The 20,465-nt window shown below is 40.7% G+C and overlaps 1 protein-coding gene across 1 annotated transcript; it reads right to left on the bottom strand.

Annotated features, from left to right (window-relative positions):
• Positions 1-15,271: 15,271 nt before the first annotated feature.
• brms1lb (BRMS1 like transcriptional repressor b) lies at positions 15,272-20,272 on the bottom strand. Its single transcript, XM_089021876.1, has 10 exons — positions 20,017-20,272; positions 19,755-19,845; positions 19,467-19,594; positions 19,066-19,145; positions 18,807-18,903; positions 17,726-17,815; positions 17,574-17,638; positions 17,466-17,505; positions 17,247-17,367; positions 15,272-16,149 (listed from the first exon to the last, which is right to left on the bottom strand). Exons 1-10 carry the CDS (start codon positions 20,150-20,152, stop codon positions 16,032-16,034), a joined length of 966 nt encoding a protein of 321 aa, XP_088878002.1. The 5' UTR covers positions 20,153-20,272; the 3' UTR covers positions 15,272-16,031.
• Between the last annotated feature and the right edge of the window lie 193 nt (positions 20,273-20,465).

Genomic DNA, 20,465 nt, shown 5'->3' with positions numbered 1-20,465 from the left:
AAGGGACCGATGATAATAAATAAATAAATACATACATAATTGAATGAATAAATAAATAAATTAACAAACTAGTGAATAAATAAATAAATAAATACATTAAAAAGCATGTGCGTAAATAAATGAAGAAATAAATAAAAAATAAAAAAATACACAAATAAACAAACAAATAAATAAATAAATTAATTAATTTATTAATTTCCGGTTGGTTCATTAGGGCCTAGCGAGCATGAGTTCAACTTTTACGCTATCAATGCGTGTTCCCATAGCTTCATGAAGATGAAAAATTTGTATAAATTACTAAAAATTAGTCACCGGGATTATTATAGCATGACGTCATGTGGTAAATAAATAAATACATAAATAATTAAATACATAGTGTAATAAAAAATATATATATTATTATTTGAAAGCAACAGCTTGGGATTTAACTGAGCATATTTGTTGATATTTTATTAATCTAAAATATGAATCATAATTTACTCTACATCACCGCTATCATTTCCCCTTCAATGGAAAAGTATCACTTGGAACCCACATCGCTTCGTACTATCCAAATACAATCGTGCACAGACAAGCATGAACAGGGCCAGCCAGGGTTGTGTGTGACTGGGCTACTATGACTTGCGTCAGTATGAGTATCATTTCTAACAGGTAACCCCTGGGGGGGGGGGCTGTACGGAACCGAGGGTCCTCCTGCAAGGAATTTGCTCTCTGTGATGTTCAACTAAATATTTCCTGGTTTCAACGCTTGTATTGAATATTAAAGAAGAATGACGACACACCCATATATCAGCCACAAAGTGTGCACTTGCTGAATGGTCCCAAAGGTGGTACTTGAGAAAGGAAAAAAATAATAAATGTGGTGCAGGGTGGGGGCGGATGGAAGGGGGGGGCACGGACGGGGTAGCCTTGCAGAGGCAGATGCAAATGCAACATAATGCGGTGGTAGCCGACTGAGGCATTGCAGATGTGACAAGGCAAAAGCTTCTACCATTCCATAACCCCCCCCCCCCCTACACCACCCCCACCACCACTTCCTGAGCATGACGGATGAGGTTGGCAATGCGTCGCGAGCCCTGATGGACAAATTGTAAAGCGGGAACGGCACATCAGACGGATGACGCGTCACGTGACTAAAATGCGTGGCAATTACCAGGAGATCTCTCTCCCTCCCCCCCCCCCCCCCATATTTAATAATTCAATAAAGACAAACTTTAAGTACCGTATTTTCTGCACTGTAAGGCACGCCTAAAAGCATTGAGATTTCTTTCTTTCACAAGCTGACCATGCGCCTCATATGTATGCGCCTTATGTATACAAAATGCTCTAAAATACAGTATACCTTGAGAGTTTTGAAAGGCGCTTATAAATGAAATGTATTATTATTATATTATTATTATTAGCTAACTAGCGAGCTAGCTATTAGCTATATAGCTATCTAAGTGGCTAGCTATCTGCTGGCTATCTATTAGCTATCGACTAGCTGGCTAGCTAGCTTTCTATCTGTGTATTTAAATATTTATTATTATTATTTTTATTATTCATTGAAGGTGCCTCCTATAATGCGGTGCACCTTATGTATGGAAAATGTTTTAAAATATGCCATTCATTGAGGGTTCCACGTATAATGTGGTGTGCCCTATGTTTGGATAAGGTTTTAAAATATGTCATTCATTAAAGGTGCTTCTTATAATGCGGTGCACCCTATGTATACAAAATATTTTAAAATATATCATTCATTGAAGGTGCCCCTTATAATGCGGTGCACCCTATGTATACAAAATATTTTAAAATATATTATTAATTGAAGGTGCCCCTTATAATGCGGTGCGCCCTATGTATGGAAAAGGCTTTGAAATATGTCATTCATTGAAGGTGCCCCTTATAATGCGGTGCACCCTATGTATACAAAATATATTATTAATTGAAGGTGCCCCTTATAATGCGGTGCGCCCTATGTATGGAAAAGGCTTTAAAGTATGTCATTCATTGAAGGTGCCCCTTATAATGCGGTGCGCCCCATGTATACAAAATATTTAAAAATATATTATTAATTGAAGGTGCCCCTTATAATGCGGTGCGCCCTATGTATGGAAAAGGCTTTAAAGTATGTCATTCATTGAAGGTGCCCCTTATAATGCGGTGCGCCCTATGTATGGAAAACGTTGTAAAATATGTCATTCATTAACAGTGCCTCTTATAATGCGGTGCGCCCTATGTATGGAGAAGGTTTTAAAATATGTCATTTGTTAAAGGTGCCCGTTATAATGCGGTGCACCATATGTATGGTAAAGCTTTTACAATATGTAATTCATTAAAGGTATCTCTTATAATGCGGTGCGCCGTATGTATGGTAATGCTTTTACAATATGTATTCAGTAAAGGTGCCCCTTATAATGCGGTGCGCCCTGTGGATAGAAAATGTTTTAAAATATGCCATTCATTGAAGGTTCCCCTTATAATGCGGTGCGCCCTATGTATGTTTTAAAATATGCCATTTATCATTTGCGCCATATATTCCAGAAAATACGGCCATCTTTGCAGTTTTAGGGGCCTGCTCGGAACAATCCAATACAACAAAAACTGACTTGAACGTCCGTACACAAATGAAATATATCTCCTTGTCACACTTCCTGCATTCACGCTACATTTCAAAGTCAAAAAACGACCGAGGCATCTCGCCGACTCTGATTTTTTTGTATCCTGCTGTGGCAAGCCTCATTTTATGCTGCAGGGGGTTAAAAAAATTGCTGTCAAGCGTTAGTTGGCTACGACTATGACGGTCTATGAAATAATATAATATTCAACGTGAAAGGTACTGACAGGAAGGACATGGGGGCATTTGTTCCTAAGAAAGAGCCCGAGCGTCAGCGCCCGCTAATCCACAGCTGTGGTGACTGACAGGAGGTTCAACTGTCAGCAAGAGCAGTCGGGTGGCGCAGAAATAAAAAAGCCTTTGGCATTTCGATACCGCACGAGGTATTTGGACTGAGAACATGCTGCGTGCAAGCTAGCATGTGGCTAAAAGAACAACTTACCTTGTAAAACAAAAAAGCTAGATAGATAAAAAGAAGTGAAGACTTCTGGCAGGCAAAATGAGGTAAAAGTTTTTCCAAATATCAGGTACATCCATTATAAAATAAAGGCTTTTGGGTGTGCTTTATACTCGGGAAAATATCATTAAAAAATCGTAATAATAGTATTGGACTCACCGAGAATGTTCCGGGCCGCAACTTGACCTTTGACCAGTGACTTGTAATCCAAACGCCGAATAAACTCCATGAAGGCCTCTGCGTTATTTTAGTCCTTGTTTTCTTCCAATCCGTCGTCCATTTTGTTTTGGATGGTGTCTTTTTCATCACTGCTTACCAAGATGGCTCCAAAATGTTAGTTTCTAATCACTTTTCACTCTTCTCGCCACCATTAAAAATGAGCCTCGCCTAGCGGCTACTTTTTGTTAGCTTCCTTTTTGGACAAAGTTCATGTTGCCACTTTCACTTGACATTTCATCCAAAATTTGCATGACAGGATGATATTAGGCCCATAAATTGTTTGCTAAATTAGATTTCTGCACATTTAGCACGTCACTTCACACACGACCACGTTGCTCAGTGTTGACTAGGCCTCACCGGCCGCCTTCGCTTGCCTGTTTTTATGCCCCGCGACGAACCTGCGGGCAATTCCCCAATCAAGGTCACGTGACTTGCAACATGGTAGTGATGGGAATTCCGGCTCTTTTCAGAGATCCGGTTCTTTTGGCTCGGCTCACTAAAAAGAGCCGGCTCTTTTGGCTCCCAAATGGCTCCTCAGTTTGTTTTTTGTTTTGCTTGAATTAACTACCAAAAATAATGTAAACCCATGTGAAAAACGAATGACACGTAAAAAATACACTATACAGTGAGACCTCAACTTACAAACACCTTTACTTACAAACTTTTCGTCTTACAAACGTCAAATTTATGAAAATTAAACCTTATAATAAGCACTATTTTCATAATACACACCCACCACGGCTGGCGGAGTGATCTTCGGCGGAAGCACACGACCGAACAGCACCAACAGTCCTTATGGAAGGTGACTCTCCTTCCATAAGCTATCAACGACCATTAAAAAGGTAAATAAAACTTTATTTCACAGCACAGTTTATGTCTTTAATTACGGTCCTCATGCAATTCCCTTTGACCTCCAACGCCATTCCATCAAGCCATAAATGACCATCACAAATGTAAATAAAGTGACTTTATGATACAATCCAGTGTATTTCTTTCATTGCAATACAATATCACATTTATTATACATAGAATAAGGTATATTGTGTGTACTTTTAGGGCTTATTTAGTTGAAAAGTATATTTTATGGAAACAAGGGAACGGATTATTCCCATTTTAATGGTTTCCTATGGGATTTTTTTTTTGAGATACACACTTTTCGCCTTACACACTCTGTCTGGGAACCAATTAAGTTTGTAAATTGAGGTCTCACTGTACTATTAAATATTTGTAGAGAGCCGGTGCTTTTGGCTCGACTCACTAAAAAGATTTGGCTCCCAAATGGCTCAGTGTTTTTTTTTTTTTTTTTTTTTTTTGCTTAAATTAATTAACTACCAAAAACAATGTAAACCCATGTGAAAAACGAATTGCACATGTAAAAAATACACTATATTAAATATTTGTAGAGAGACGGTGCTTTTGGCTCGACTCACTAAAAAGATCCGGCTCTTTTGGCTCCCAAATGGCTCAGTTTTTTTTTTTTTTTTTTGGATTAAATTAATTAACTACCAAAAATAATGTAAACCCATGTGAAAAACGAATTGCACATGTAAAAAATACACTATATTAAATATTTGTAGAGAGACGGTGCTTTTGGCTCGACTCACTAAAAAGATCGATCTTTTGGCTATCGAAATGGCTCAGTTTTTTTGTTTTTTTTTTTGGATTAAATTAATTAACTACCAAAAATAATGTAAACCCATGTGAAAAACGAATTGCACATGTAAAAAATACACTATATTAAATATTTGTAGAGAGACGGTGCTTTTGGCTCGACTCACTAAAAAGATCCGGCTCTTTTGGCTCCCAAATGGCTCAGTGTTTTTTTTTTTTCGCTTAAATTAATTAACTACCAAAAATAATGTAAACTCATGTGGAAAAACTAATGCCACGTAAACAAAATACACTATATTAAATATTTGTAGAGAGCCGGTGCTTTTGGCTCAGCTCACTAAAAAGCAGATGCCATCCAGGTAATAACCACATGGCACTTTTTCCTCACGCAACTCCAACTCCAACCTTCCAGGCACGACCACACGACTCCCGCTTTTTCTTCTCACGTTCCGGTAACGCGGTAGAGAACGTCTTGGCCTATTCTTCAAAGACGCACAAAAAAAAGGGAAGAAACAAAAGGCCTGCGAACATACTGGAGCGCCAACGGCATCCCGGGTGGTAATGGAGCTGCGGCGTATACGGTTACGCCGGGTTAGAAGGCCGAAAAACAGGCGCGCGCGTACAAACGGGCACAGTTTGTTCATCTAAAAATAACCTTTTATGCTGGATTCCTCTGGGATACGGGGAGTTAAATGCTAAGTACACAGTGTACATGCCCCCCCCCCCCAACCCCCAACTCACAGCACGACTCTTCACTTGATGCCGCCGCCCTATCTGAGCGCATCACATTTTGTATGTTTATCACCAGCGCCTGCACTTCCTCCACAGTTGCCACGGCGACCTCCGGGAGAGGGGGTAGAGGGCTTGGCATATTAAACATTTTGTGGTATCTTCGGTTTCCACCTGTGCACTTAAACTGAGCGCGTTCATGACACAAATAAGAGCCAATCACAATCGCAGCTGGTGATAGACAGCTGGCTGGATGATGGACAGGTGAGATCAAGACAACAGCTTAAGCCGCAAAAGCAATATTAGGAGGATGCTGAATAGGTTGCTAATGAGACATTGGATCCTAAATGATAACGGTGTTTATGAGAGCTCACCTGAGACGGCGAATAAATAATTGACGAACTTTGCCCTGGTCGGGTTGGTGGTTAAGAATTTCACTCGGGCCTGCTCGCGCCGACATTTCGCTGCGGAATGATGGACAATAAGAAGTGATCATATTTCAAAGTTTCATGCTGTTATATGCTTAGTCAACATTTGTGACTCGAATACACAATTGAAGCACAGAGAAACCTGGGGTCAAGCTGAGGTCAACAGACACAGCTTGTTAAACTGTCATCTTCATGTAGGAGATCTGGCCTTGGATAGAATTTAGGACTTTGGAAACTTCTTTATCACCGAAGCAATTTACGACTTGAAACTCCTTCACAGGAAGAGCTTATTAGCCAGGTTACAAATTTATCAGCTGCCTTGAACCCAAGAACTATGTTTTACTAATGTATCACTTTAATTTGCATATACTCTCAATAAATAGCTTGGCGGAGGGCTGCAGAATTCAGGCGTCTGTCATGAATGGCGAGGTCTCCTGCCGGCAGTAAAACACAATCTTTCTGGGTTGTCCACCGTGTCCGATCGAACATCTCTGACACGGATGCTAAGCCTTGATCAGGTCACATGTAAACAAAGACCGTAAAGTTTAACCCATTCGCTCCCATTGCCAAGCTATCTGCTGGCTATCTATTAGCTAGCTTTCTGTGTATTTAATAGTGACATTCAGTGTATTAGCTACCTAACTATCTAGCTAGCTATTAGCTATATAGCTATCTAAGCGGGTAGCTGTTTAGATAGCTATCTGTCTGCTATATATTAGCTATCTACTAGCTGGTTAGCTAGCTTTTTATCGATAAACTTCCGGGTTGATTGAACACTGGCACATGTGGCTTCCGCTGCTCACCCACAGAAAAACTTATCCTGTGACTATAAAGTGACCTTGAGAGTTTTGAAAGGTGCTTTTAAATGAAATGTATTATTATTGTTGTTATTTCAAGCACAGATAACTCCAGATCCATATAACTTAACCTCCGGACCGCCATCGCGTCACTTTGTGTCGATGAAAATAATCTAGGCCTTGTTAACCTGAATACACATCCGCACTCGCATCGATTGGATGAACCTGAAAAAAAATAAAAATCAAGCAAACATGCTAACGATACGCTAGCAAGCATCCACAACGCCCAAAGAGCGCCAAGTGCCGCGTTGATTGCGGCTATTTACCAGCCGCAACGTTGGAGTGCCACTTAGCCCTGAAACATTCATGAGAGCTGATGTACTCTTAATAACCTCAACGCAAAATCCGCCACTCAACCTTTAACGGAATTTGTGTTATGGAGCCAAAACGAGGCCGGGTGACATCAGACGGCGACTACAGTGATACCTCAGTTTACGAACTTAATTGGTTCCCATAAAGTGTGTGGAAGGCGAAAAGTGTGTATTCCAAACATTAATTTGCCATAGGAAACCATTAAAATGAGAATAATCGGTTCCCGGGTCCCCATAAAACATAATTTTCTAATAAATAAGCCTTAAAATTACACAAAATATACCTTATTTTACGTATAATGTGCTATTGTATTGTAATGAAAGTAATAAACTGTACTGTATAATAAAGTCGTTTTATTGACCTTTGTGATGGTCATTGGTGTAGTTGCCTCTTGATGATATCTGAGTGAAGTTGCCGTGCTTTATCGGCGATAATACCCTCACTCACACTGTCCCCTGCTAGCTGCTTTTCGTTAATCTAAATCAACAGAAGTTACAACCGACTTTTACAGTTCGCCGAAAACTAGTTTGAATGCCAAGATTATATTCTCGCAAATTTAATGTTCGTAAAGTGAAAAGTTCGTAAACTGTAATCGCCTCAGAATGACGGCAACTTTGTTGCCATTGAAAACAACAACAAAAAAATGCCTTTTGGAATGATTTGGACTTGAAAATGATTGGATGATGTTGCATTCCATTAGTGTCGCCTTTATTTCAGTCTCTCAGCACATATTCAAGCCCCCCCCCCCCTTACCCATGAAAGCATTTCACAATAAAAGCCTCTTTCGCCACCATCACCGCCGCCGCCTCGCATTAGTTCGTTGACAAATAAAAAAGGACAAGAATGTGACCCGATCAAGCGATGCGGGCACATCAAGTCTATTCATTTGCACTGGATGGGTCAGGTACTGTGGAAAAGGGGGTTGGGGGGCATGGGGGGGGGGGTCACTTTTGTCTTTGTGTATGTTCCACTGCGCCGTTTGCAGCGTATAACACGCACCCCTGGGCACGAGTGAGGGCTCAATGAATAAAGACAGCCTGCGCTCCTTCGCTCGCACTCCTTCTTCGGGTTACGTAAGACATGGAGGCGTCCAACGAGGGGGGTGAAAAGGGGGTTTATTAAAGCCATGGGGCTAATAGGTGTGTGTAAACATGGAGATACGGGATGTGTGTTATGTTATGCAGGCAAAAGGGGGGGGGGTCAAGGGGCTATTAGCGGGGAAAAAAATAATAAATAGAAATAAGTCACTTTGAGAAGAAGGCGGAGCTTGGGAAAAATGGCCGATAGGCAGGAAGTTCTAATTCCTCATTCATAATCGGAAAGCGTGTAAGGCCTGACTTCAAAGCCTTCTCTGCTGGTCTATCTGGCTGGCTATCGGTTAGTTACCTAGCTAGCTAGCTATTTGCTATCTCTTAGCTATCTTGCTGGCTGGCAAGCTGTATATTAGCTATCTAGGTAGCTATTATTTGCTATCTATTAGCTATCTTGCTGGCTGGCTAGCTATCTATTAGCGAGATGACTATCTAGCTATCAAGCTAGCTATCCATTGGCTATCTATTAGCTAGTTAGCTAGCTTTCTAACGTATCCTGTGACTGTAACGTGACCTTGAGAGTTTTGAAAGGCGCTTATAAATTAAATGTACTATTATTATTATTATTATGAATACATCTGTAAATCGCACCACCCATTTTTCAGTCTGGATTGATTTTGACATTTAAGAAAAAAAAATAATAATAATGATACATTACATTTATAACCACCTTTCAAAACTCTCAAGGTGACTTTACAGTCACAGGATAAATTTAGCAGTGGGTGAGCAGCGGCAGCCACATGCGCCAGCATTCACTCATCCCGGAAGTAAGTCAAATAGATTGAAAGCTACCTAGCTAGCTAATAGATAGCTAATAATAATAACAATAATACATTTCATTTACAAGCCCCTTTCAAAACTCTCGGATCCTGCAATTGGCATAGCACTAGTGAAGGCCTAGAGTTGAAATCCACCACCAGCCACTGCGATTTTGCATTTTTAATGCAAAAATCATGACATACGCATGCCAGATAGATCATATCAACACGTTTGGATCCAAAAAACTAAGGGGGACACGTATTAAAGCACCGTTGCGGTGATATTCGAATGACCAAAGTTGCAATGAAACATTAATTTGCACCCCCCCCCCCTCCCACCCGGCCCCTTTCTCACCGCCCCGCTACGGAGCGAAACAACACGAGGCTTTTACCAAAGACAAGAGAACCTCGTGAATATTCATGTCACCACCCTTGCAAGCGACCAGTGCGGAATTCGCTGAGATCAGCGCCAAGAAATCCCCATTGTGCAAAAAAATAAATAAAATACACACAAATACACTTGACGGTACACTTCACATGTGCGACCCCCCCCCCCCCCCCCACACCACCCCCGTCCCCCAACACCTTTCTCTCTTCTTCCGATGACTTTCCACCGCCCACCTGCACATGCACAGATCTCCAAACCACCTACACACTTTCTTACGTCTGCCCGACCAAGACTTGCGATCGTCCTTTTCACCAATCTCCACTGAATCTGTCCACATCTGGATAGGAGGTCTTGTTTTTTATTTTGGACATTAACTCATTCACTGCCATAGGATGTGCAAAAAATGTGTGCACGTCAGTGCCAGGGTTTTTGTCATTGTCACTCAAATTCCAGGACCCACAGTATATTGAGTTTTAGGTCGACATAAACATTCAAAGCGGCGTAAGAAACCTTAGACGGTCTTCTTTCATCAGTTAAAAAAAGAGTTAATTCCTAAGTTATATGGGTCCGGAGTTATATAAGCTTGAAATGGGGAAGATGTCCAAAATACAATGAAATAACACTATATAATACTAATACTAATAATAATAATGATACATTGTATTTATAAGCGCCTTTCAAAACTCTGAATGACCCGTTGAAAGAGGAAGGGGGTGGGACTAAAAAAAATCAGGTGGAAAGACTGGTGGGAATTTTGACAAGTTGACACAGTGTTCCCTCCTCTGGTGTTGATGAGTCATTGCTTCTCATCACGTCCTCAGATGGCTCGGGAAACACGTGCTTCAAGCACCTGCACTTTCAGATCTCTACGAGCGCCAGGGTTCTTGCTACAGTAACTCGGGAGTCCGCGTACTTGTGATACTGCACGGGAATGACAGACGATATGATGCTAGCTTGAGAGCGCGTCGACGAAAGTCTACCCCGACCCCGAAACGACTTACTATGTGATTCCCTTGGCGATGTTGCTCAGCTGACAGCTGGGCCCTTTGACGCCGTATATATATATATAAAAAAAAGGACACAGATGTAGGAATCAATGAAGCAACGAGGAAGTGGACTTTTAACTCTGATTTTTTATTATAGCATGAATGGCTAACTCAGCTTGATTTCCGAGTTTCCATCACGTCGTGAAATTGAACCAAATTATTTGATGAGGCTCATTAATCATTTCAAAATTATCGGTCTGGCACTGGAAATCTGCTAGACAGCTAGCCACCTAGATAACTATATCGCTAATAACTAGCTAGCTCGATGGTTAGTTAGCTAATACACTGAATGTCACTATTAAATACACAGATAGAAAGCTAGCTAGCCAGCTAGTAGATAGCTAATAGATAGCCAACAGATAGCTAGCTAGACAGCTCGCCACTTAGATAGCTATATAGATAATAGCTAGCTAGTTAGTTAGCTAATACACTGAATGTCACTATTACATACACAGATAAAACGCTAGCTAGCCAGCTAGTAGTTAGCTAATAGATAGCCAACAGATAGCTAGCTAGACAGCTAGCCACTTAGATAGCTATATAGATAATAGCTAGCTAGATAGTTAGTTAGCTAATACACTGAATGTCACTATTACATACACAGATAGAAAGCTAGCTAGCCAGCTAGTAGATAGCTAATAGTTAGCCAGCAGATAACTAGCCACTTAGATAGCTATACAGCTAGTAGATAGCTAGCTAGTTGGCTAATAATAATAATAATATAATAATAATACATTTCATTTATAAGCGCCTTTCAAAAGTCTCAAGGTCACAGGATACGTTTTTCTGTGGGTGAGCAGCGGCAGCCGCACGTGCCAGCGATCACTCAACCAGTAGACAAACATAGATAGAAAGCTAGCTAGCCAGCTAGTAGATAGCTCGTAGAATGCTAATAGATAGCCAACAGATAGCTAGCAAAATAGCAAGCGCCCTAGATAGCTATATAGCTAATAGCTAGATAGTTAGCGAATACACTGAATGTCACTATTACATACACAAATAATAATAAATTTCATTTATAAGCGCCTTTCAAAACTCAAGGATATTTTTGGTTGTTTGGACCAGTTTAGTTTATGCCGATAAAATATATTTCCTTCAATCTAAATAAAAATATCAACGAACAAAGTTGCAAACACGCGACAGAATATTTTGTGCCACGAGGGGGCACTAAAATTCTTCACATCGTACTTTGAAGCAGATTGTTAAAGGTTTCCATCTGGAGCACATGTAAAACACATACTTTTATTTTATATTTATATTTTTAATTGATGATTACCATGATAGACCAAAAATCAGGTCCTCACGCCATTCTACCCTCATTCGTTACACAAAATAAAATATAAAAAAAAAAAAACAAGAAAAACAGGGGCCCCGACATTGAACCCTGTGGAACTCCAACAGGTATCCGGAATAAACAAGGTGGAAAACTACAATTGCCAGTGCGCAAAGACAATCGCTGCATAGTGAATGATACCAAGAAAAACAAATATGGCGCCCAATATCATTTACAAAGTGCATTTTGTGACATTTTTGCTTGCGAATTACAAAAAACATTGGGGAAAATGAGATAAGAAACTCTTCCACGGGTGACTGTGAAGTACATATTGTGATGGAGAGAGAAACGAGCGCATATGCGCTGATCTATGGAATTATGCAAAACGGTCAGATGAGTCACCGCTCGCTTACCTCGCTTTCGACAAGTGGGTAGAGAACACGCGTAACATCAAGAGAAAGGCACAAGAAAGTGGTAGCGCTACTTTGAAGTCGCTTGATGTTAGCATGAATGCGCTAGCGGGCTTTTCGACTGAAATCTGCGCTCGTATTAGCATTTGGAACATCAAACTTTGAATGAAAGAGCATTTTGCTCTCGTTGACTTTGAGCTAAATTAAACCCGTGTTGAAAGAAGCTAAAATTCGGTGGCCTCCATTTTGGAGAAGGAGAATCTTCCGCCACAAAAAAAAAATCATAAATAAATAAAATGATAAAAACGATGACGGTTGTTGAAATTAACTCACAAACCGACACATTGGACTCTAAAATTCTTTATTTTTTTCTTCTTTTGACTTCAAGATGGCGCCGCGTGAGTGGCTGCCTTTCCAACAGCTCCTTTATTTTAATAATACTAATATTAATAATAAAAATAATAATAATAATGCATTTCACTTATCAGCACCTTTCAAAACTCTCAAGGTCACTTTACAGTCACAGGATAAAGTTTTTCTGTGGGTGAGCAGCGGCAGCCACGCAGGCCAGCGTTCACTCAACCCGGAAGTAACACAAATAGATAGAAAGCGAGCTAGCTAGCTAATAGATAATAATAATAATAATAATAATAATAATAATACATTTCATTTACCAGCGCCTTTCAAAACTCTGAAGGTCACTTTACATACAGTCACAGGATCAAGTTTTTCTGTGGGTGAGCAGCGGCAGCCACGTAGGCCAGCGTTCACTCAACCCGGAAGTAACACACATCGATAGAAAGCGAGCTAGCTAGCTAATAGATAGCTAATAGATAATAATAATACATTTAATTTCTAAGCGCCTTTCAAAACTCTCAACTTTACAGTCACAGGATTAGGTTTTCTGTGGGTAAGCAAGGGCAGCAACACACGCCAGCATTCACTCAACCCGGAAGTAACCCAAATAGATAGAAAGCTAGCTAGATTGCGTTTGGTTCTCACTCTCCTTGCACTCACGCTACCCACGTTTACTTAATACTTTACTACTTTTTTTTTACGTTAACTTCCAAACGCGTGCGTTTGTCGTTCTCCTCCACACCATCTGCATCAAAGGTACACGCCCACGCATGCAAAATAATAAAAATAAATACATAAATAAAGGCCTGCAGCGCGGTGCGTTTCTTGCATATGCACAAAGGCAACCAAGCGCATACGGAAACTCCCTTACAAACAAACATCAATAGATAGTACATAAGGGTACGTGGAGATCTAAGTAATTTAGCAGAGTGTGACACTTTTCACGGTCTAATTAGCCGCACCGTCGTAGCAAACATGTCCCAATCACCCCCACCCCGTAGTTCTGGCTACTCATTAAGAATGGATGGCGCCCATGGCTGCCGTCAGGATCTGATTCGTCACTAGACGACGACGTCCAACCACCCCCCAACTCCAACTCCCCTCTAGAACCATCAGGAGTGTTCCAAATAACAAGGAAAGCCTTTCTGCCCCTGCAAGGTAGGTGGGGGGGGGGGGGGGGGTTTCCGGTCAGGGCCTGGCGGGCGCATGTGCACATTGACAACAAGCAGATGGACGGAATGATCTGGAGAAATGCTGCGAAATGTGTAAAGGAGACAAGCAGCTTTGGGAGGGATTTTCCTCTGTGTCTCTATTTCTCTTTTTCTCTCCCTCCCTTGCTCACTGTCTTTTTTTTGGTTGTTGTCGCAGCGGCAAGGCTGTGATCAAGCTCTTCCATCAGCTGGAAGGCTTCAACAAGCAGGATGCCCCAGATTAAAAAAAAAAACACCTCCCAACTACAATCGTTTGAGGAAAAAAACTGCAGCAGTAACTTTGTGGAGCTTTGCTGACACCCAGCGGACAGACATTGCATTGCAGCTTGAGCACAAGATGGCTTTTTGGGAAGTAAAAAAAAATCAATAAGAGTGAGGATTTACGTCAGCCATGGCGTAACAATCTAAATATTTATATAAAAGCTAAGCTTCAAGGCAATTGGAGCTTTTTTTTTCTTCCTTCAAAGGCATGAGGGAAAGTAAAAATAGTCGCAGATGCACTTTAAAGGAAAAAAAAAAAAGAAGTCATACAGTCATGGAGACGCTGCTCTGACGTCAGACCTTCACATTAAATCACGTACCACATTCATGTACACTGAAACTACATTATGTAACATACGTATTTAGTTTTTACTGTCTTTTTTTGTTGCTTCCAATTATTTTTTTAAGCATGGGTTAATTTAGAAAGGCCATCATCACGTTATACTGTTTCTATTCGCTAGCTAGATAGCTTTCTATCTATTTGAGTTATTCTGGGATGAGTGAACGCTGGCACGTGTGGCTGCCGCTGCTCACCCACAGAAAAACTCATCTTGTGACTGTAAAGTGAGTTTTGAAAGGCACTTAGAAATTAAATGTATTGTCATTATTACTCTATTACAAGCTAGCTAGCTAGCTCGCTATTTGAGTCAGGAAACATATTAGCTAGCTGGCTAGCGATCTATTAGCTAACTATTAGCGAGCTAGCTTTCTATCTATTTGAGTTATTCCGGGTTGCCGGTGTGTGTGGCTGCCGCTACTCACCCACAGAAAAACTCATCCTGTGACTGTAAAGTCACCTTGAGAGTTTTGAAAGGCGTTTATAAATGAAATGTATTATTACAGTAAAGTCTTGTTATATCGATATTCAAGGGAGTCCGAAATAGTATCGATATAACCGGGACTATCGATATATCCGATATCGATATAACGAGACTTTACTGTATTATTATTATTATTATAATATTGCTCATCGCCACTACGGTGCTATGCCGCTTTGAGCCACTAGGTGGCATGTTTGCACCGTATATTATAGTATATGGAATCACGTGATCAACGATTTCATACCACAACGATTTGAGTCACAAGAGGGCGCATGTGTACCGTGTATTACGTATATAGAAATTCACATACACGAGCAATTAATGCTCAAATATGATTGTTTTATAATAACATATGCAATTTTTGGTTTGGGGTGAAGGAAAATTGAAAGGGGGAGGGACCAACTAGTTCGAGCGGATTTTTGCTTACAAAGAATCAATCTTGGTCAGACGATAAACCACAAAATATTTAATCAACCGTATATGCATTTCGCCATCGCATGATTTTATGTAGAACAAACATAATGGAGGCACAAAAATGATCCACAATACTTAAAAAAAAAATGTCAAAAACTAAATGAATGACTTTGTTTTAGTTTTTTTTGGTTGGATTTTAAATGGAAAAATAAACGGCAGTGTTTATTTACAGCCTGACTGGATTAATAAACCAGTGTTAAATGCTCAACCGCGGTCACTATCAGGACCACAAACGCAGTATCACAATGCTGTGAAGTCCCCCAAAAAATACAAATAAAAAATACGGTCTTTTATGTACAAGAAACTGCCTGAAACTTTTTTTTTCAACCATTTGCTACGCTCAGTGCCATAAATTCAGTGCTGCAAAGTAAAAAAAAAAATGACATTTTCAACAGCGACCCCCCTCCCCGAAAAAAGAAACTTCTACTGCACGCCGAACGACCACAATCCGTGTCAGCAAATGGACCCTTTTTTTCATCCGCATTAAGGCTCGCCGATAATTGTGGATATTGTTTTTCAACCGAGGCTATGTCACCACTTACAAAGTCACATGACTAGCGCCCTTACTAGACTTAGTTGACTTTGTCCTCCATGTCAACATAGGCACACATTTACAGAGATCATCGCATTGATTGAGGCTTGTTTCCTTTCGGAGAAACAAACACTGCGGGAGGGCGACGTGAAGCGCTAACGTGATAGCGTAAACGGTGAAGGGGAGGCACGTGGGAAAGCTCACGAGTGTTTGATGGTGTATTTGCCTTTCTGCAGCTGGGAGATATACAGCTTGGATTTGCTGCCGTCCAGTCGCTTGAACCACACCTCGTCGTTGTTGATGGTGGTGATGATGGCGCTACGGGTCGGAGGAGGAGAAAAAAAAACAGCGTTGGAGAAAATATGCGTTGGAAACGGAGTAGTTTGACGTTTGGCATCGTTTTTGCAATATAACACCACCCCGAGCTGACAGCTGGTGTGTTTATTCAGACAAAGCTGGCTACCTAGCTATCTATTTGCTAGCTATTAGCTGTCAAACAAGCTAGCTAGCTATCTATTAGTTATCTATTAGCAAACTAGCTAACGTGATCTATTTGAGTTATTCCAGCGCGTGTGGCTGCCGCTGCTCACCCACAGAAAAACTGATTCTGTGACTGTAAAGTGACCTTGAGAGTTTTGAAAGACGCTTATAAATGAAATGTATTATTATTATAATTCAGACAAAACGAGTGCTATGCCACTATACGATGGCGTCTTGCTGTCAAGCAATTACCGTATTTTCTGGTGTATAAGGCGCACCCAAAAGCCTTGATTTTCTTTTAAAAAATGACCCTGCGCCAGCTAGACAGCTAATACTCAGCTAGATAGCTAGCCAGCCAGCTAGACAGCTCATAGATAGCTATTAGATAGCATTAGATAGGTAGCAAAATAGCCAGCTAGAAAGCTAATAGATAGCTAGCTAGATAGCTAGCCAGCCAGCCAGACAGCTAAAAGAGAGCTATTAGATAGCCATTCGATAGCTAGCCAAATAGCCAGCTAGATAGCTAATAGATAGCTAGCTAGATAGCTATCCAGCCAGCTATACAGCTAATATTGAATATTTCTTTTTTTCCTCTGTTCACTTCTTTTAATTTATATAGATATCCAGCCATCTTGCTAGCTATCTAGCTACCTTGCTAGCTAGATAGTTGCTAGCTATCAAGCTGGATATCTAGCTAGCTATCTATTAGCTATCTATTGGCAAACTATATAGCTTTCTATCTATTTGAGTTTATTCCGGGTTGAGTGAACGCTGGCGCGTGTGGCTGCTGCTGCTCACCTAATGGAAAAACTTATCCTGTGACCTTGAGAGTTTTGAAAGGCGCTTATAAGTGACATTTATTATTATTATTATTATTATAATTATAGGATATGGGAAAATTCCCAAATAGCCCGGCTAGCCTTCCGCAAACAAACCTGGTGGGAAACTCGTCCTTCCTGTTGATACAGATGGCTTGCCCCCTGCAGTACCATTGGCTGTCATAGAAAAGTCGGCCATCTTCCGATCGCGCCACGTGATGGTGTCGCTCCGTTTTGGCTAAGGAACGAGATTTAAAAAAAAAAAAAAAAAAATAAGAATAAACAAGAAAACTTCACAAAACGAGATACAGGAAATGTTCTTAGCGTCGTACGAACCGTCAGCTTTCCCCCGATGCGGCCCGAGAGACGCCACAGCCTGAGGAGGAGACGACACAGCCACGCGTCACTTCCAACTCTTGTTGATCCACAAATAAATATTTGTACCTTTCTGATTGCAGTCCAGTCTTCCAGAATATCCAAATCTTGCAGCATGTAAACGATATAAGGCCGTAGACAGCGAGTTAAAGAAACGTGAGTTGATAAAATGAGGCGGGGTAGTGAAGAACAAGATGGCGGGAAAAAAAAAAAAAGGATATCAGAAACGACGACGGGCTTCTTTTTCTTGACGGGGCAGAACGGGTCTTTCTTCTTATTTTTACGCGAATGCAGTCCGTCGTTCCACAACTCTGGAAAACCCAAAAGAGGACGCATTAGAAAATTGACGCTAAAATTAGCCGTGTTAGCTTGTTTTATAGTGTTCAAAAAAAACAAAACAAAAAAAAAAACGAATAACTTGTTTTCATATTTGATGTCAAAAATAATGACTGTATCCAGGAAGTGACCAGCCCAGCAGGTAGCCGGCTGGCTGTTAGCTGGCTAGCTGTCTATCTATTAGCTATTTATGAGCTATCCATTAGCTCGCTGGCTAGCTATCAGCTGTATAGTTGGCTGTTAGCTGTCTAGCTGGCTGGCTGTTGACGATCTGGCTATCTTTTAGCTATTTATTAGCTATCCCTTAGCTAGCTAGCTAACCTTTCTATCTGCTTGAGTTACTCCTGGGTTGAATGAACGCTGGCGAGTGTGGCTGCCGCTGCTCTCCCACAGAAAAACTTTATCCTATGACTGTAACGTGACCTTGAGAGTTTTGAACGGCGATTATAAATGAAATTTATTATTATTATTATTGTGATTTACATGGGAAAATTTGAAATTTTGGTATGGATTTTAGTTAGCATCATAGAATTTGACATGCTTCATTTGCTTTCGTGGGCCGAATAAAATGAGGTGATGGGCCTGATTTGGCCCCCGGGCCTTGACTTTGACACCTGTGTCATAAATGCAAAATACCATTTCTTTCTTTGCTTCATTTTTTTTTTCCAAATGAAGAAGACCCATTTATTATGTGGTTGAAATCTTTAATTGTATTTATTCATGTATTTATTTACATATTTATGTTCGTATTTGTGCACGTATTTGTGCACTTAGTTGTGTATTTATTTATGTATGTGTTTATGCATTAATGCATTTATGCACTTATGAATTCATCTGTTTGTTTATTCATTAATATATCTCTTTTCTTTCTTTCTTTATTTGGTGATTTATTGATTTATGGTTTTATTGTCTGACAACGACAAACTAAAATATTGTAGAAGTGTCATTTTGGAAAGTACTTTGTACCTGAAGTGATATCAATACTGTGTCGATCTTCCTCCAGTCGTCTGATCTTCTCCTCCAACTCGCTCTGCACGGTGTCAAACAGCAGCAGCTTTTCACTCTGCGGTGGGAGGAAAATACGCAGGTTGCACAAAAAAGGAAGTATTTAGCGATTGCTACAGACACTCTGCAGAAAAGGAACAAATAAAAAAAAACTGCATTTATCCGGGATTACATAATGACATGAATTGCTGTTATTTTATAACATATTTTTTTTTTTTACCTCCCAATGTTGGCAGGCCGCCTGGATCTCACAGTCATACTTGTTCTTCACCGATTCCAAGCAAAGTTCTTTATAGATGCCTGGATAAAATCAATGCAGATGTTATTAATAAGATGGATACGATAACGGGTGAAGAAATACAGAATTTGGCAGATCTGCATGATAAAAGCTTCCAAAAATAATTAAATAAACAGTGAAATGTTGAGATAATCTCAATGTAATTTAGAGTTAGGAATAAATAACCTTTACGAGGGTGAAGCTGGAAATTCTTGGAGGAAAAAAAGGTGTATAATTTGGTTTTGGTTTCAGCTCATGTTGGGTGATATGAGTTTTGTGGGGACCTGGGAACGGATTGTCCGATTCTGATCTAAATGCTACAATGCACGTCAACAAGGCCGCACCTGCTACTTTGGTTCTGATTTGCATGTTCTCCTGAAGGTTAGCTAAAGGTTCCAGATATTCCTGTGCGCATCCAGCCATCACTTCCTGCAGTTTGACATCCACCTGGCTCAGACGTTCCTTGTATAATCTATACACGTGAAAGAAAAGTAGCAGAAAATGAGTTCAACGGGTGCAATCAGAGTCTCGGCACCGATAACAACATAATTGTGTGTGCACGATGCAAAAATCGTGCGATAACGAGGCACCAAGCCACATTTCGCAGTGTCCTCCCCAATGGGGCAACTTACTGCTCCTTCAGGTCTGTGAATTGCTTCTCTAGGGTAGTCATCTCGTCCAGGCACTCCATCCTTCTCCTTTCACAGTCTTCATCGTCCATTTCTTTGCACATAACGAAGAAATAGCAGCTTGGGCACGGATATTCGGGCTTGATGACGATTATTGCAATTTATTACGGGGTGCAAGCAGATTTTGAACTCGCAGACATTGACTGTCCGGCAGAAATATTGCGTGGATTTTAAAATTGGGTTGATGTGAGGTTTGTTTTCTTACCAGAGCTGTCTCCATCTTCGGACACGGACGTGCTAACCGTGTCTTCCTCGTCAGTGCTGCTACCATCTTGCTCCGGAAAATCAACCTCCATTTCTTCGTGATTGCTTTCTTTCTTCTCCCGGGAGTGTACCGGCATTACGACTTGGAAAAGATGCACCGTATCGCCGCGGCGAATGTTCTGAATAAGTTGAGGGGAGATATCGTAGCTCGATCAGCTAACCGGCTAGCAACGCCGCATCAAGACAGCTGTGGAGATGCAAACAAGGCCCCTGTTGACCAATGGGAAGATGTTTACCTCAGATGTGGCCCAACTCGACCAATTACCACATGTTTTACTCAAGCTGTCCAATCAAATGTTTCCATGCGAATCTTTCCGGAAGTGCAACTATATCGCTATTCGAGGTTTCTTTTACGGACTGAGAAAACAAAGTTAAGTCATCTCGCTTCAT

This window comes from Hippocampus bargibanti, linkage group LG19 (genome assembly GCF_051943395.1).
Source record: "Hippocampus bargibanti isolate YZ-2025 linkage group LG19, ASM5194339v1, whole genome shotgun sequence".
NCBI classification, from domain to species: Eukaryota; Metazoa; Chordata; class Actinopteri; order Syngnathiformes; family Syngnathidae; genus Hippocampus; species Hippocampus bargibanti.
The sequence above is the reverse complement of the archived record's forward strand: the minus strand, read 5'-3'. Positions and strand labels throughout refer to the sequence as shown.

Excerpts from the sequence above, each read along its gene's own strand:
- brms1lb (XM_089021876.1), bottom strand. The coding sequence starts at position 20,152 with ATGCCGGTACACTCCCGGGAGAAGAAAGAAAGCAATCACGAAGAAATG. Across the intron at positions 17,816-18,806 it reads CAGTATTGATATCACTTCAG|AGTTGTGGAACGACGGACTG; the intron begins GTACAAAGTACT and ends TGGGTTTTCCAG. Across the intron at positions 16,150-17,246 it reads AAGGACGAGTTTCCCACCAG|CGCCATCATCACCACCATCA; the intron begins GTTTGTTTGCGG and ends TCCGACCCGTAG.